Genomic DNA, 14161 nt, shown 5'->3' on the forward strand with positions numbered 1-14161 from the left:
CATGTGATCTTTAGGGCCCTTCCTTACTCCATGCTCGCTAGTCGGAGGCTGTCCCATCTTCCATGATGACTTCTCCTCCAGGAGACACGCCCAGAGTCCTCCAATGGGAATAAATGTGTAACTCCCTCATGCCCATATTGAATTCTCTTTGCACCTCTTGTTTGGCACTTTGTTATAGCCCACACGCTTCATGGGTGCTTTGATGCATGCCAACACCCACATGGGTCCATCCCGATGACCTGAGCTTTGTTTCCTGCACAGGACTTAGTACCCCACGTGGTGCTAGGAACACAGGAGTCTGGGAGCCACTGTGACCATGAGGGCTTAACAGCAAGACTGATGTGGTTCTGTTTTAACTCTTAGATGGAGCATTCTTTCAGGCATGGGGTGGCTAGATTTTAAGGGGAAACAGAGGTGGGGTGCAGACAAGATGGAAGTTCCAGTTAAAAGGCCACCTGAAGGGATCCTGGAGTCAGAGCTAGAGCAGTATAGTAGGAATGGGGAGGGAATGGTCTCGAGAGGTGGTCAGATGATAGGCGTGTAGAGTGGGCCACAGGGAGGAATTCTCAGAGAACTCTCTTCTCCAGAGCGTGAGCTGTATATTAGTAGGCTTGAACTGCTATCACAAGGTGCCACAGACTGAGCGGTGGAAACAACAGCCATTTTTTCCCTATGGTTCCGGAGGCTGGAAGTCCAAGTTTGAGGTCCAGCAGAACTGGTTTCCCTTAGACCTCTTTTCCTGGCTTGCCGATGGCCACGTTCTTGCCGTGTCCTCACACAGCCTTTCCTTTGTATGCCTGTGCACAAGGGAAGAGGGAAAAATCAGACTAGGAACCCACACTTAGGATCTCATTTAACCTTGATAGCCCCTTAGAGGACCCGTCTCCAAGTACAGTCACTTTGGGGGTTAGGGGCTTCAACTTATGAATGGGGGTGGGGGGACACAATTCAGAAGGAGGTTTCAGAGAAAGAAACGCGTCCCCGCTAAAAGGGACAGTCCTAGCTTCAACGCATTGTTGCTCTGTGAGAATGCAAGCCCAGTGTTGCCAGGTCTTCTGAATTTCCAGAAAAAGATGGAAATGCCCATTTTCATCGGATACTACTTATTTTTAAGCGTCGGCTCAAATTAATAAAACACACTCTATGTGCCCGATGCATCCACAGGCCACCAGTTCTTCATGTTCTTATTCAACTACCTCCTGTCACATTTTTGTACCGCTGTGCCACCCAGGCGCCCCAGCGGAGCACTTCTGAGTGGGGCTGGCAGGGCTCACTCTTGCCCGCTGTCAGCGCCTGGTCCGCTAAAAGGTTTCTTGATCTTCGCTGGGCTCTCTGCCATGTCTGGGGTGACCGGGATGTGCCCCACATGTCCCATCGTCCAGCAGGCAGAGCTGGGCATGTTCTCATAGTGAACGCAGATCATAGACAAAGTGGAGATACACGAGGGCTGGTTAAACGTCTGCCCTGGCAAGGTTGCTCACATCCCCGGGCTGCCGCAGGTCCCAGGGCCAAGCCTCGCAGCCGAGTAGGCAGGAATGAGAAGTTCTAAGGGCAAAAGCATGTAGACAGAGGAATAAAAAAATCAGGCCATTAGTGCCAACCAGTCACTGGGAGTTGAACTTAAATAGTAGGCGGAAGTCTCAAGTACAGGGCAATTAAAGGTAGGGTTTTGCGGTTGCAGGAGTGGGAACTGGGGTCCCCTGGCTGCTGTGTGGCCCTGAGGCTCCAGGGAGCAGAGGGATACCCCCCCCCACTCTCATTGTACAGATAGGAGGCTGAGGCCCTGAAGGGACCTGCCCAAGTCAGGAATAGAGATGAGGCCGCACTTACAGAATCCCTGCCTGAGCTGAGAGCAGGGCCCCAAAGCCGGGATACAGCCTCACCCCTGCTCTCTCGGCCCCTTTTTCTATCAGTCCTCCCAGAGCTGCAGTTCAGGCCGCCAGCATGTCCGCCTGCAGAGTGACTCCAGCAGCAGCACACAGGTGACCTTCCAGAGGCCCCGCCCCTTCCCCATCCTCCCCTTCCCCCACCCACCCTCTCCCTCCAACCTGGAGTAAAGGGATGGGAGGTCCATCATCTATAGGTCACCTAGCGTTTATTTGTTTTAGCTTTTCATGCTAGCATTAAAAATGGAGTTTTTAGGCACACAAGTAATATATGAATCTCTTCTCCCTGTAAAAAATTAAAGTATTGCAGAAAAAGCTAAATTTGGCTTTGATCATTCCTAATACCCACTTGCCCTCCCTAGAAATAGCATCATTTTGCTGTGTGTGCTGTCAGACCCTACTGATTGCCTGTACGTACACAGAAATATGTACACGGTATATAGAGGACATATTGCAATGTTTGGTAATTTTTGAAAATTTCTACATAAATGCCATCATGTGTGTTGGTCCACAGCTTTCCATTTTATTCAGTGAAATGTTAACTCGTCTCACGTGATATTAAATAAAAAAGCAAAGCCCCCAAAATAGGTGTACTATGTCACCTCTTGCATAACAAGAGGGAATATTAATATTAATATACCTATTTTCAAAAACAATGGATGAATAAGCCAGAAATGAATCAGAATGGTCGCCTGCAGGAGTCAAGGGAGGGCTCAGGAAAAGAAGCTACATTTCCCTGAATAGCCCTTGTTTCCTAGTTCCAACTTTGGAGTTAGGGACATTTTTTTTTTTTGCATAATTTAAAACAGTTGAATCTAGAAGAAATTTTGAAAAACCAAAAACGTGATTTTAACAGCAAATCAGATTGGTGACATAAACACACAGAGAAGAAATACTTCGTGTTCCCTTGGAACATGGTCTTACATCCTTGATAGGATCTGACCTCAGGACACAAAGAACCACAGAACAATCTTTGAGATGTATCCTGGAGGCTTTTCCATGGTAGTTCATACATTATCAAAGTACTTTTGAAAATTAATCCGTAACAGCCAAGCACGTGGATATACTATGCTGTTTCTAGCCTGTTCCTTCTGTTTTTAACCAATTTTTTGCTTTAAAAACTATGTGCCTATCATTTTGTGTGATGAAAGTTACGCTCCTTGCCACTTGAATTCCCTAGTACTCTCTCCTCAGGCAATTTCAGTGCTTCCTTATTTCTGGATTATTCTATGCATTTCCATGCAATAGGTCACTTTTTTTATTTTTCACAGCGGGAGCTTGTATCATACCTGGTTCCACCCCATCCTTTTCCCCAACTGTATAGTATTCCACGTGCATGTTCCATATTTGAACCAGTCCCCTGCTGATGGATATTTAGGCGGCTGCTGGAACCAGGCCACAGGGGACATTCTCTGTCTGTCTGTTTTTGTGCACCTCGTCTTCAGGTGTTTGAGTCTGTGACAAAGTGGAGCAAGTCGAGGCAGAAGGCAGGTTGGAGGAGAAACAGCCCAAGATCCCCAATGGGAACCTGGTGAATGGCACCTGTTTCCCAGACTCTGGCCATCCCTCCTCCCACAACGTCTCCTCGGGCCTCTCGGAGCACTCGGAGCCCAGCCTGAGCACAGAAGACAGTGTCATGGACACCCAACAGAATGCCCCCCTGGCACTTCGGCCTGGGGACAGCAGCGTGGAGAACGGGCAGAGCAGTGAGGCCACCACCTCCTGGGATGAGGCCCCCCATGAGGAGCTGGCCATGCAGGACAACCTGGAGAGCGACCTCCTCGCCAACAAGAGCATGGACGAGTTCATGTCCTTCACCGGCAGCATGGACGTGGCCCTGCCCGTGGAGGGGGCTGCCATGGAGGGCTGGGGGGGCGGTGAGGTGGAGAAGCACAGCCAGGTGGACAGTGAGGACAAGCTCTCAGAAGAACCCGAGATGGAAAGTCTCTTCCCCGCCCTGGCTTCTCTGGCCGTGGCCGTTTCTGCCAACAACGAGGCATCACCCGTGTCCTCCAGCGGCGTCACTTACTCTGTAAGTCACCAGGATTCTCCTCCACTCCGTGTTCTCACCTAACAGCTGCGGGAGGGTGGGCGTGTCCCACAAGCCTCAGTTTCCCAGCACGACCTCTGCTCTGTTACATTTTCCCAGGCACAGAGGCTGCACTGGAAAAGCCCCTTTGGGAGGGAGGACAATATCATACCAGGCTCTGCTGTTCAAACCACCCCAGGTTCAATCCCAGCTGAGGCACGCCACTTCATGTCTCTGAGCCTCAGTTTCCCTATCAGTCGAGTACCTTCTCTCTTGAGCTGTTCTCAGAATTAGTGAGTCCGGTCCTCCATGCCTGACATGCGGTGACCTCTCAGTCAATAGCAGCCTTGAGGATGAGTATCTTGGCGTACGATCAGGTCCAACGTCCTTTAAATCCTCAAGTTTGCTTTCTTGCCAGAAGGTCCAAGCCAAAGGATGTCAACTGAACGGGAGGTTTTCGGAGCCAGGAGTTGTGTTTCCATTTTCCTTTGAAGAACTTGTTATTTCTATCTAAGATACACATGCCCATAGTTTGTAGAGTCAAACAGACAAGGCTGAATAGGAAATCAGAAGTGCCCCCCACCTGCCCCCGTGGAGCCCTCCCCAGAGGTCATAGTGGTTACTTACTCTGCCCAAGTTATCTGGTGTTTACCCCTGTGTCCGTAAATAACATACTTGTATTGCTACTTCTTGATCTTTTTTTTCCCCTTTTTTTCTGCAATTCCAGACATTCCACACCCACACCCTCGCCCCATAAGTGACACCTTCCCATCCCCATCCATCCACTACAGTTACAATGATTTCAGTTAAATGGCTCTTGTTCACACTCGTATAACAACAGAATGTATACACCACGTAGGAAGCACTATTTCTTTTTCTTTCCTACAAAAACAATTTTGTTTTCCCCGGATGCATTTTGATTTCCTTATCTCTGTTGTCTTTTCCTACGTTTGCTACGTATGGGTCATCACTCCATGCCCCCAGCCTCCGCACTCTGCCAGTTTTCTAAATCTCTCCTGGAACACTGCGGACACATGAGGTTTTCTGTTCATTTGTATGTCTCGCGAAGTCTCTCCAGTGGCCTTCCCCGGTCCACTGCTCCCAATGGATAGCTGTCATCTTAGATTTTTCTCCACCTGTACATGGAGGTTACTTTTGCTTTTGAATTATGCACCTGTGTATGTTGTAAATCTGATTCAAAGCTGTTAATTATCCAGAGAGATCTATTTTACAGTTCATCTGACACCTTGATTCAAAACAGGCAGCTGTCCTTGAGAACCCAAATGTTAGTTTTTCTTCCGGGGTTCCCTTACCAGGGATGGGGCTTTTGAGGGGGTCCCACCTTCATGCAGGAAAGTCTCTTATTAGATTCCTTACCTTAGGGGAGAAAGACCCCAAAACCATTCAACCCAAGCTTATGTTTTGCCAATTTGGAAGCTTCCTTCAAGGCAGAAGCCAGATTTGGTATTTTCTTGCCTTTCTGGGTTAAATTTTGGCCTTGGAATGTTCCGTATTTTTCTTGCCATATCATTGGACCTTTTCATCAGGTGGGGTCAAGGCAGTAAGTCCAGCATATGGTGGGAACCAGACTCCCGCTCGCTTCCTCCCTTCTTCCTGTCCGGTGTTCAGTGGGGGAGGGTCGCTGCCCCTCCAGCTGGTTATAACCCTCGTCCACTCAACGGGGACCATTCGTCTGTGCACCTTAGAGAATTGTTCTGTTTTATAGAAGGGAGAAAAGCTAAAAGAACTTCCATCCCACAAAGTGAAAAGAGGCTTTCGGGGGAAACAACAGAAACGAAATCGAACACCCACCCGGGCCAGGGAGAGGACATGCTTTTCAGTGGCAGCAGGAGAGGGCGAGGAGGGAGGAGGGAGAACCCTTGGAATCCCACCTCTGGGAGGAGTTGGGGTGTAACTGTTCCTTCCTCCCCGTCCCCTGGGTCTGCAGTCGGAGCTCCTGGACCTGTACACGGTGAACCTGCACCGCATCGAGAAGGACGTGCAGAGGTGTGACCGCAACTACTGGTACTTCACGCCCGCCAACCTGGAGAAGCTGTGCAACATCATGTGCAGGTGGGGGGATGGGGAGGTCTGCGGGGGGGGAGGGGTGGCAGAGACGGGGCTCACAGGGAGCCCAGCCGGACGGCAGCCTCTGCCCCTGGCACCTTGCCCACCTGGCGTTTACACCAGCCCACGCTGACAATAAGATAACAATCCGAGCAATGATCACAACAGGGAGCATTTATTAAGCACTTACTGTATACAGGCACTCTCCTGAGCCCTTCACTAAACACTGTTTCATCTCGTCCTCACAGCAAGCCCGTGGGGTGAAGTGTTACCCCCGTCCACAGGGGAGGAGATGGAGGTTGAAGGCCAGCGCTTTGCTCCCGTCCCCCAGCGGGCAGTTGGCTGAGCAGGAGCTCGTACTCACGTCTCTCGGGCTCCAGAGTCTTGTGCTTTGTTTCCTTAAGCCAAGACCTGGAGCCTCTCATTACTTTTCACTACATACTGAATATTTTCTTTCTTAAAATAAGAAGGTAACTCAGGCTTATTAAAAACCTCAATCACCCAGCGAAACCACAAGTTCCTAAGGTCTAAAGAGAAGCTGCTTCCCTCTCCAGTCATAATGCCCCCTCGCCTACAAGAAACTACTGCTAACAACTGAGTAAACATCCTCCCAAGCCATGTGTATATTTATGTGTAAACTAACATAGTAGATAGTGCATATTATATAATATCACATGAGTGCATATGTGTTTTAATGTTTTTTTAATTTTATCTATATGGGATTAATACTGTCTCTTACGAATTGCTTTATACACTTAATCATGCATCGTGGGCATCTCTCCAGGCTGCTCTAACTCAGGGTTAGGGCTATACTAGTGTAGCCCACAGGCCAAATCCGGCCCACCACTCGTTTTTGTAAATAAAGCTTTATTAGAACCCAGCCATGCCCATTCGTTCGCATAGTCTCTATGATTGCTTCTGCAGAGTTGAGTAGTTGAGACAGAGAACGCACGGCGTGCAAAGCTGAAAATAATTATTATCCGGACCTCTCAGGAAAGGTGTGCCAACCCCTGCCCTAACTCATTTTTATTTATAAGTACCATCCCTTAACTATTCTATTTTACAGTCTCCTAAGCAATCATTGCCTCTCAAAATTGAGTTGAGGAGATACAAATATAATGAACTTTAATATAGTATGTTACATTAAAATGAAAAGGTGCTGGGGAAGAAGGAAGGATAAACCAACCTTTTCTGGGTTATGGCCTTGGAAGAAATCATGGAAGGCCTCACAGAGGAGGTGACATTCAAGATGGCCTTTGACAAAATTAGGAGAGACTCAAGAAACCACTTGGCATATATGTACTCTGTGGTGAGGCCACCTGGGTTCAGATCCTGCCTCTGCCATTTATTATTAGGTGTATGACTCTATGCATGTCACTTGTGTCTCTGGCCTCAGTCTCCTCATCTGTAAAACGGGATATGATAATACCTTTCTCATATGATTATTTTGAGAATTTCATGGTGTAATACATTTTTAGTGGCTGAGTATACAGTAAATGCTCAGTAGATATTAGTTATTATTAAGGGGGCAGATGGGAACTCCAGGCACAGAACTGCTAGGGCAAAGCACAGGGGCATGAATGTGTGCCTGAGAGGAGGAAGTACCAGGAGGTGGTGGGGCTGTGATGGGGAGGAGACAGTGAATGCCGTGTACCCCCAGCGAAGGGGTTTGCATGTTGTCTTGTCATAGTGGGGGGCCTGTGAACATGTGGTGCTTTGAGTTGGGCTTTAGGAAGGCCATCGTGGTGCCTGAGAATAGGATATTTGAAGCGTGTCAGATGGGGGAAGGGAATGAAGGTGGGAGCTGAAGGAATGAGTGGTCCAGGTGAGGGGTGGGGAACTGCGTCAGGGAGGAGGGAGAGGACGAGCGGGTTGGAGAGACAGGTCGTGAGTGCCATCCTTGGGCCCCTTGTCTCTCTTGAAGCTACATCTGGCAGCACATTGAGATCGGCTATGTCCAGGGCATACGTGACCTCCTGGCTCCACTGTTGGTCATCCTGGATGACGGTGAGTATGTCCTCCCCACTCAGGGCCAGGGGTGCAATTTTCTCCCTACTGCAGAGGAGGGGATGTGAACCTCATTTTGTGACTCCATGGAATGGGTCAGTGCAGGTGCTCAGAGGACCTGTTGGTGACCACACCAAGGTCCTAGTAAAATAAAAAGTTCGTTCCACATTAGCCAACACTTATCGCCAGGTGCCCAACACCCCGCCAGGCCTTCGCTAGCCACTGATTGTACAAACGTGAATGGGAACAAAGAAAAACCCAGGCCCAGATGTCTTCACTGGTGAATTAATACCAGTTCTTCACAAACTCTTCCAAAAGGTAGAATAGGAGGGAATACGTTCCGACTCACTCTATAAGACCATTCCTTATATGAGGACCCATTGGTACCTTGATACCTATACCAGACAAAGATGTCACAAGAAAAGAAAACTACAGACTGATGTCCTCTATGAATATAAAGACAAAAATCCTTAGCAAAACACTTGCAAACTGAATCCAGCAAGATATAGTAGGACTATATACCATGGCCAAATGGGATTTATCCCAGAAACGCAGGCTGGTTCAACGAATGAAAATGAATCCATGTAATTCACTATACTAATAGAATTAAGGACAAAAATGACATGGTCATCTTAATTGACGAGGAAATGGCATTTGACCAAATCCGACACCCTTTCATGTTAAAAACACTCTACAAACTAGAAATAGAAGGAAACTTTCTAAACACGATAAAAGGCACCTAAGAAAAACCTACGGCTATTTCATACTCAATGGTGAATGACTGAATGCTTTCCTCCTAAGATTAGGAAAAAGATAAGGATGTCCACTTTTGCTACAGAAGATTCTAGCCAGGACAATTAGGGAAGCAAAAGAAATAAAAGGTAGCATACTGGAAAGGAAGTAAAACTATCTATTTGCAGATGATGTGATTTTTGCATATAGTAATCCCAAGGAATAAGAAAAAAAGTATTGGAGGGGCGCCTGGGTGGCTTAGTAGGTTAAACATCTGACTCTTGATTTCGACTCTGGTCGTGATCTCCAGGTTGTGAGATCGAGCCCTGTGTCAGGCTCCACACTGGGCATGGAGTCTGCTTAAAATTCTCTCTTCCTCTCCTGCTTCCCTCCCCCCCCCCAAAAAAAAAATATTGGCGCTAATAAAAAAGTTCAGCAAGGTTGGAAGATACAAGATATATATACAAAAGTCAGTGGTACTTCTATACACGTGCGTTGAACAATCCGAAAGCGAAATTAGGAAGGCAATTCCAATTGTAATAGCATCTTAGAAGATATTTATGAATAAACTTAACAGAAGAAGTGAAAGACTCGCAGGTTCAATTCCAGACTGCTGTGATACAGCGAATATTGCAATAAAGCGAGTCAAATGAATTGTTTGATTTCCCAGTGCATATACAAGTTGTGTTTACACCACACTGTAGTCTGTTAAGTGTGCAGTGGCATTATGTCTAGAAAAATAATGTACTTACCTTATTTTAAAAATACTTTATTGCTAAAAGAAAAAAAAAATACTAACCATCATCTGCGCTCCCGGCGAGTCATAATCACTGATTACAGATCACTGTAACAAACATGATAATAATGAAAACATTTGAAACAGTGCAGGTATTACCCAAATGTGACACAGAGACACAAAGTGAGCAAATGCCGTTGGAAAAATGGTGCTGATAGACTTGCTCGATGCTACAAACCTTTAATTTGTAAAAAAAAAAAAGCGGTATCAGAGAAGTGCAATAAAACAAGTATGCCTATATACCAAACCTGTAAAACACTGTTAACAAAATTAAAGATCTAGGGACCCCTGGGTGGCTCGGTCAGGTGAGCGTCTGCCTTCGGCTCAAGTCATGATCTCAGGGTCCTGGGATTGAGCCCCATGTCGGGCTCCCTGCTCATTGGGGAGCCTGCTTCTCCCTCTCCCTCTACTCCTCCTCCCTGCTCACGTACTCTGTCTCTCTCAAATAAACAAAAGCTTTAAAAAAATTAAAAGATCTAAGTAAATGGAAAGACATGTCATGTTTGTGAATCAGAGGGCTTGGTAGTGTTAACAGCAATACTCTACAAATTGATCTAGAGTCAGTGTGATCCCTATTGATGTCCCAGCTGCATTTTTTGTACAAATGGACAAGCTGACCCTAAAACTCATTTGAAATACAAGGGACCAAGCATAGCAAAATAAATTTTGAAAAAGAAGGCGATGGTAGAGGACATACAGTTCCCAATTTCAGGTGACCAAAATCAACATTACCGGTCAGAAATCATGTGGGTAGAGGTGCCTGTGACATGATGGGATTAAAATGGCATGTTACCCATGTGGTCTTTCTCCCAATAACCCCAAATCCCAGTCTCATCGTGAGAAAAACATCACAAATTCCAACAGAGAAGGCTCCCCTAGAATACATGACAATTGCTCTCACAACTTCCGAGGTCATGATAAACAGGGCAAGCCAGAGAAACCATCCTGGCCAAAAGGAGCCCCAAGAGAGAGGAGACCTGTACGTAATGTGTTATCCTAGATGGGTTCTTAGAACAGAAAATAAATAAACAAATAAAACTATGGAGTTTAGTTAATAATGTGTCATCAGTGGGTTGTTAATTGTAACAAATGGACCATGCTAACATAAGATGCTCCTTATAGGGGAAACTGAGTGTGGGGTATATGGAAACTGTCTCTACTCTTCTCAATTTTTCTATAGATCTAAAGTGTTCTAAAAAATAAAGTATTTTTATTTTTTTTTAAGATTTTATTTATTTGCCAGAGAGAGAACAAGCAGGGGAAGTGGTAGAGGCAGAGGGAGAAGCAGGCTCCCCGCTGAGCAAGGAGCCTGATACAGGACTTGATCCCAGGACTCTGGGATCATGACCTGAGCTGAAGGCAGATGTTTAACTGACTGACCCACCCAGGCGTCCCAAAAATAGTCTTTTTAAAAATGAGGATCTTACTGTGCCTTGGGAAACCTTCAGTCTAGTGTAACTTTCTCCAAAGTTACCAGGTGTTAAGAGAAAAAAAAAAGTACCATTTTCCAACGAAGTTTTCTAAACACTGGCTAAAACAATATGAAACAGGTTTCTTAATTGCAGAACTTCTCAGAGCCTTTACTTTCCCAGTTATATGTAGTCCCTCTCTAGCATTTCCCAAAGTTATTGGACCCTTCCTCTGCATAATGCCTGTTAGCACCCTTCCAGTTGTTGTTTTAATTCAGTGGTTCCCAGACTTGAGAAATCCATGAACTGGTAGAATTTCAAAAAAGAAAAAAAAAGTTTGGGATGAACAAAACATCATCAACTTTTTATTAGAGCAAATAGGGATGTTTTAAAAAGAGTATCTGGGGTCACCTCAGTGGCTCAGTCAGTTAAGCATCCAACTCTTGGTTTCGGCTCCAGTCATGATCTCAGGGTCGTGAAATCAAGCCCCACGTCTGGCTCCGCCTCAGTGGGAAGTCTACTTGAGATTCTCTTCCTCTCTCTCTCCCTCTGCCCCTCCCCCATGTGTGCATGCTCTCTCTCTAAAACAAACAAGTCTTCAAAAAAATAATAAAAAGAGGATCTGGTATCACCATCATTTCCTAAAAGAAAGGATACTTCAGCCCCTCGAAGGTGGAAAGCAGTGGGATACACTGACTCTCCCTCATCTGTGTGTTTCTCCTCTGGCTGCGGACCTCGTGAACCAGCTTGGGGCCTTCGACCTTGGGATCACCTTGGGAGCTCGGATTCCTTGGGCAGTGGCAGAGGTGACCATTTCTCCTGTGTTCTTTCCCCAGAGGCCCTCGCCTTCAGCTGCTTCACGGAGCTCGTGAAGAGGATGAACCAGAACTTTCCCCAAGGAAGAAAGGGATAAAGAAAGGGGGGGTAATCAGAAGGGGGAATGAAACATGAGAGACTATGGACTATGAGAAACAAACTGAGGGCTACAGAGGGGAGGGGGGTGGGGGAATGGGATAGACCGGTGATGGGTAGTAAGGAGGGCACATATTGCATGGTGCACTGGGTGTTATACACAACTAATGAATCATCGAGCCTTACATCGAAAACCGGGGATGTACTGTATGGTGACTAACATAATATAATAAAAAATCATTATTAAAATAAAAAAAAAAAACAAAAAAAAACAAATTTTCTCTTTAAAAAGAAAAATGAAAAAAAAAAAAAGAACTTTCCCCAAGGAGGTGCCATGGACACGCACTTTGCCAACGTGAGGTCGCTGATCCAGGTATGACGGGTCCTGTTCAACAGTATAATGTCTCCCACCGCAGCCCAATCGACCTCAAGTCAACAGACTAGCCACGCTTAGTCGAACTCAGTTCAGTTCATTCCAACTCCGTTAGCTCAGATCAACGCCACAGGATTCATTCTCACTGACCATTTATTCAGTCCAGGCCCGTGGCCAAGTAATGAATAAGGTATGGCTTTCGCCCTTAGAAAGATGTTTGCTTGTCAGGGAAATACAAATCAAAACCATACTCAGATACTGCCTCACACAGGTCAGATTGGCTAAAATTAACAAAACAGGAAACGACAAATGTTGGCGAGGATGGGGAGAAAGGGGAGCCCTCCTACACTGGTGGTGGGAATGCACGCTGGTGCAACCACTCTGGAAAACAGTATGGAGGTTCCTCAAGAAGTTAAAAATAGAGCTACCCTACAACCCAGCAATTGCACTACTGGATATTTACCCCAAAGATACAAATGTAGTGATCCGAAGGGGCACCTGCACCCCAATGTCCACAATGGCCAAACTATGGAAAGAGTCCAGATGTCCATCGACAGATGAATAAAGATGTATTAGCTATATACAATGGAATATTACTCTGCCATCAAAAACCCTACAAAATCTTGCCATTTGCAATGACATGGCTGGAACTGGAGGGTATTATGCTGAGCGAAATAAGTCAATCAGAGGAAGACAATTATCATATGATTTCACTCATATGTAGGATTTAAGAAACAAAACAGGAGCATAGAGGAAGGGAGTTTTGAAAAAAATAAAACAAGACAAAATCGGAGAGGGGGACAAACCATAAGAGACTTCTAATGACAGGAAACAAACTGAGGGTTGCTGGAGGGGAGAGGGGTGCAGGGATGGGGTAACTGGGTGAAGGCATTAAGGAGGACATGTGATGGAATGAGCACTGGGTATTATAGAAGCCTGATGAATCACTGACCTCTGCCTCTGAAAATAATAATACACTGTATGTATTAATTGAATTTAAATTTAAAAAATAGGTGTTTGTTTGTATTGGTCCTTTTCCTCAAAGTAACATCTGGATATATTTCTCTGTCACACGCACACAGCTTTATTGAGATATAATTTGCATACCATGCCATTTACCCTTTTAAAATATATAATCCAGTGGTTTCTAGAATAAATCACAGTGGTGAAACCATCACTAATTTCAGAACATTTTCAGCACCCCAAAAAAGAAACCCCAGTAACCATGGTAACATCAGTTCCTCTCCCCAACTCCTGGCAACCACTAATCTACTTTCTGCCTCCATAGTTTGACCGATTCCGGACATTTCATAGAAACGCAGTAACGTAATGTGGCCTTTTGTGTCTGGCTTCCTTCCCGCAGCATCACGTTTTCAAGGTGCATCCGTGTGGTGGTGGGTACCAGGAGGCCATGCCTTTTCATTCCCGGATGATGTTCCATTGGACGGCTCCGCCATATTTTGTGTATCCAGCCATTCATTGATGGACACTTGGGTTGTTGGTTGTTTCTGCTCTTGGGCTCTTGGGAATTGTCCCGCGCTGAACATTCGTGTACGGGTCTTTACGTGGCAGTCTGTTTGCATTTCTCTCGGTGAGATCCTTAGGATCTTACGGCTGCCCCACGCTATGTCCCCCCAGCCACATACAAGGGTTCCAGATTCTCTCCATCGTCACTAATGCTTTGTTGTCTGTCCTTTCGATTCTTGATTCTTGTCCTAGTGGCTGTGAAGTGGTATCCCGTTATTGTTTTGATTTGCATTTTCCTGACCCATCATGCTGGGCGTCTCCCACGTGCTTTATGGTTATTTGCGTATCTTCTTTGGAGAAACAGCTGGGTTGACCTGTGCTGGGTCGATTTTCGCTTCAATCCTTTGCCCGTTGTTTAACTCCACCCGGTCGTAGGGGCTGTGTGGTGTCCGGTAAGAGGGTCGTCCTTTATTCAGCGGACCT

The 14161-nt window shown here is 46.1% G+C and overlaps 1 protein-coding gene across 2 annotated transcripts; it reads left to right on the forward strand.

Moving 5' to 3' along the window:
- The first annotated feature begins 1220 nt into the window (after nucleotides 1–1220).
- LOC103659253 (small G protein signaling modulator 1) lies at nucleotides 1221–6629 on the forward strand. 2 transcript variants are annotated; one of them, XM_040619648.1, is made up of 4 exons: nucleotides 1221–1982; nucleotides 3332–3918; nucleotides 5864–5988; nucleotides 6231–6629. In XM_040619648.1, the coding sequence occupies exons 2-4, from the start codon at nucleotides 3523–3525 to the stop codon at nucleotides 6244–6246; spliced, it is 537 nt and encodes a 178-aa protein (XP_040475582.1). In that variant the 5' UTR covers nucleotides 1221–1982; nucleotides 3332–3522; the 3' UTR covers nucleotides 6247–6629. The 2 variants fall into 2 exon arrangements, with proteins under 2 accessions (XP_040475582.1, XP_040475581.1); XM_040619647.1 differs by lacking the exon at nucleotides 1221–1982 and having other exon boundaries at nucleotides 2269–3918.
- Nucleotides 6630–14161: the final 7532 nt, after the last annotated feature.

Source organism: Ursus maritimus, unplaced genomic scaffold (genome assembly GCF_017311325.1).
Source record: "Ursus maritimus isolate PB19 unplaced genomic scaffold, ASM1731132v1 scaffold_33, whole genome shotgun sequence".
Taxonomy (NCBI): Eukaryota; Metazoa; Chordata; class Mammalia; order Carnivora; family Ursidae; genus Ursus; species Ursus maritimus.

What these genes read in the sequence shown, in the direction of transcription:
- LOC103659253 (XM_040619648.1), top strand. Translation starts at nt 3,523, where the DNA reads ATGGACACCCAACAGAATGCCCCCCTGGCACTTCGGCCTGGGGACAGC. An exon ending in CCAGCGGCGTCACTTACTCT is followed by an intron (nt 3,919 to 5,863) that starts GTAAGTCACCAG and finishes CTGGGTCTGCAG; the next exon opens with TCGGAGCTCCTGGACCTGTA.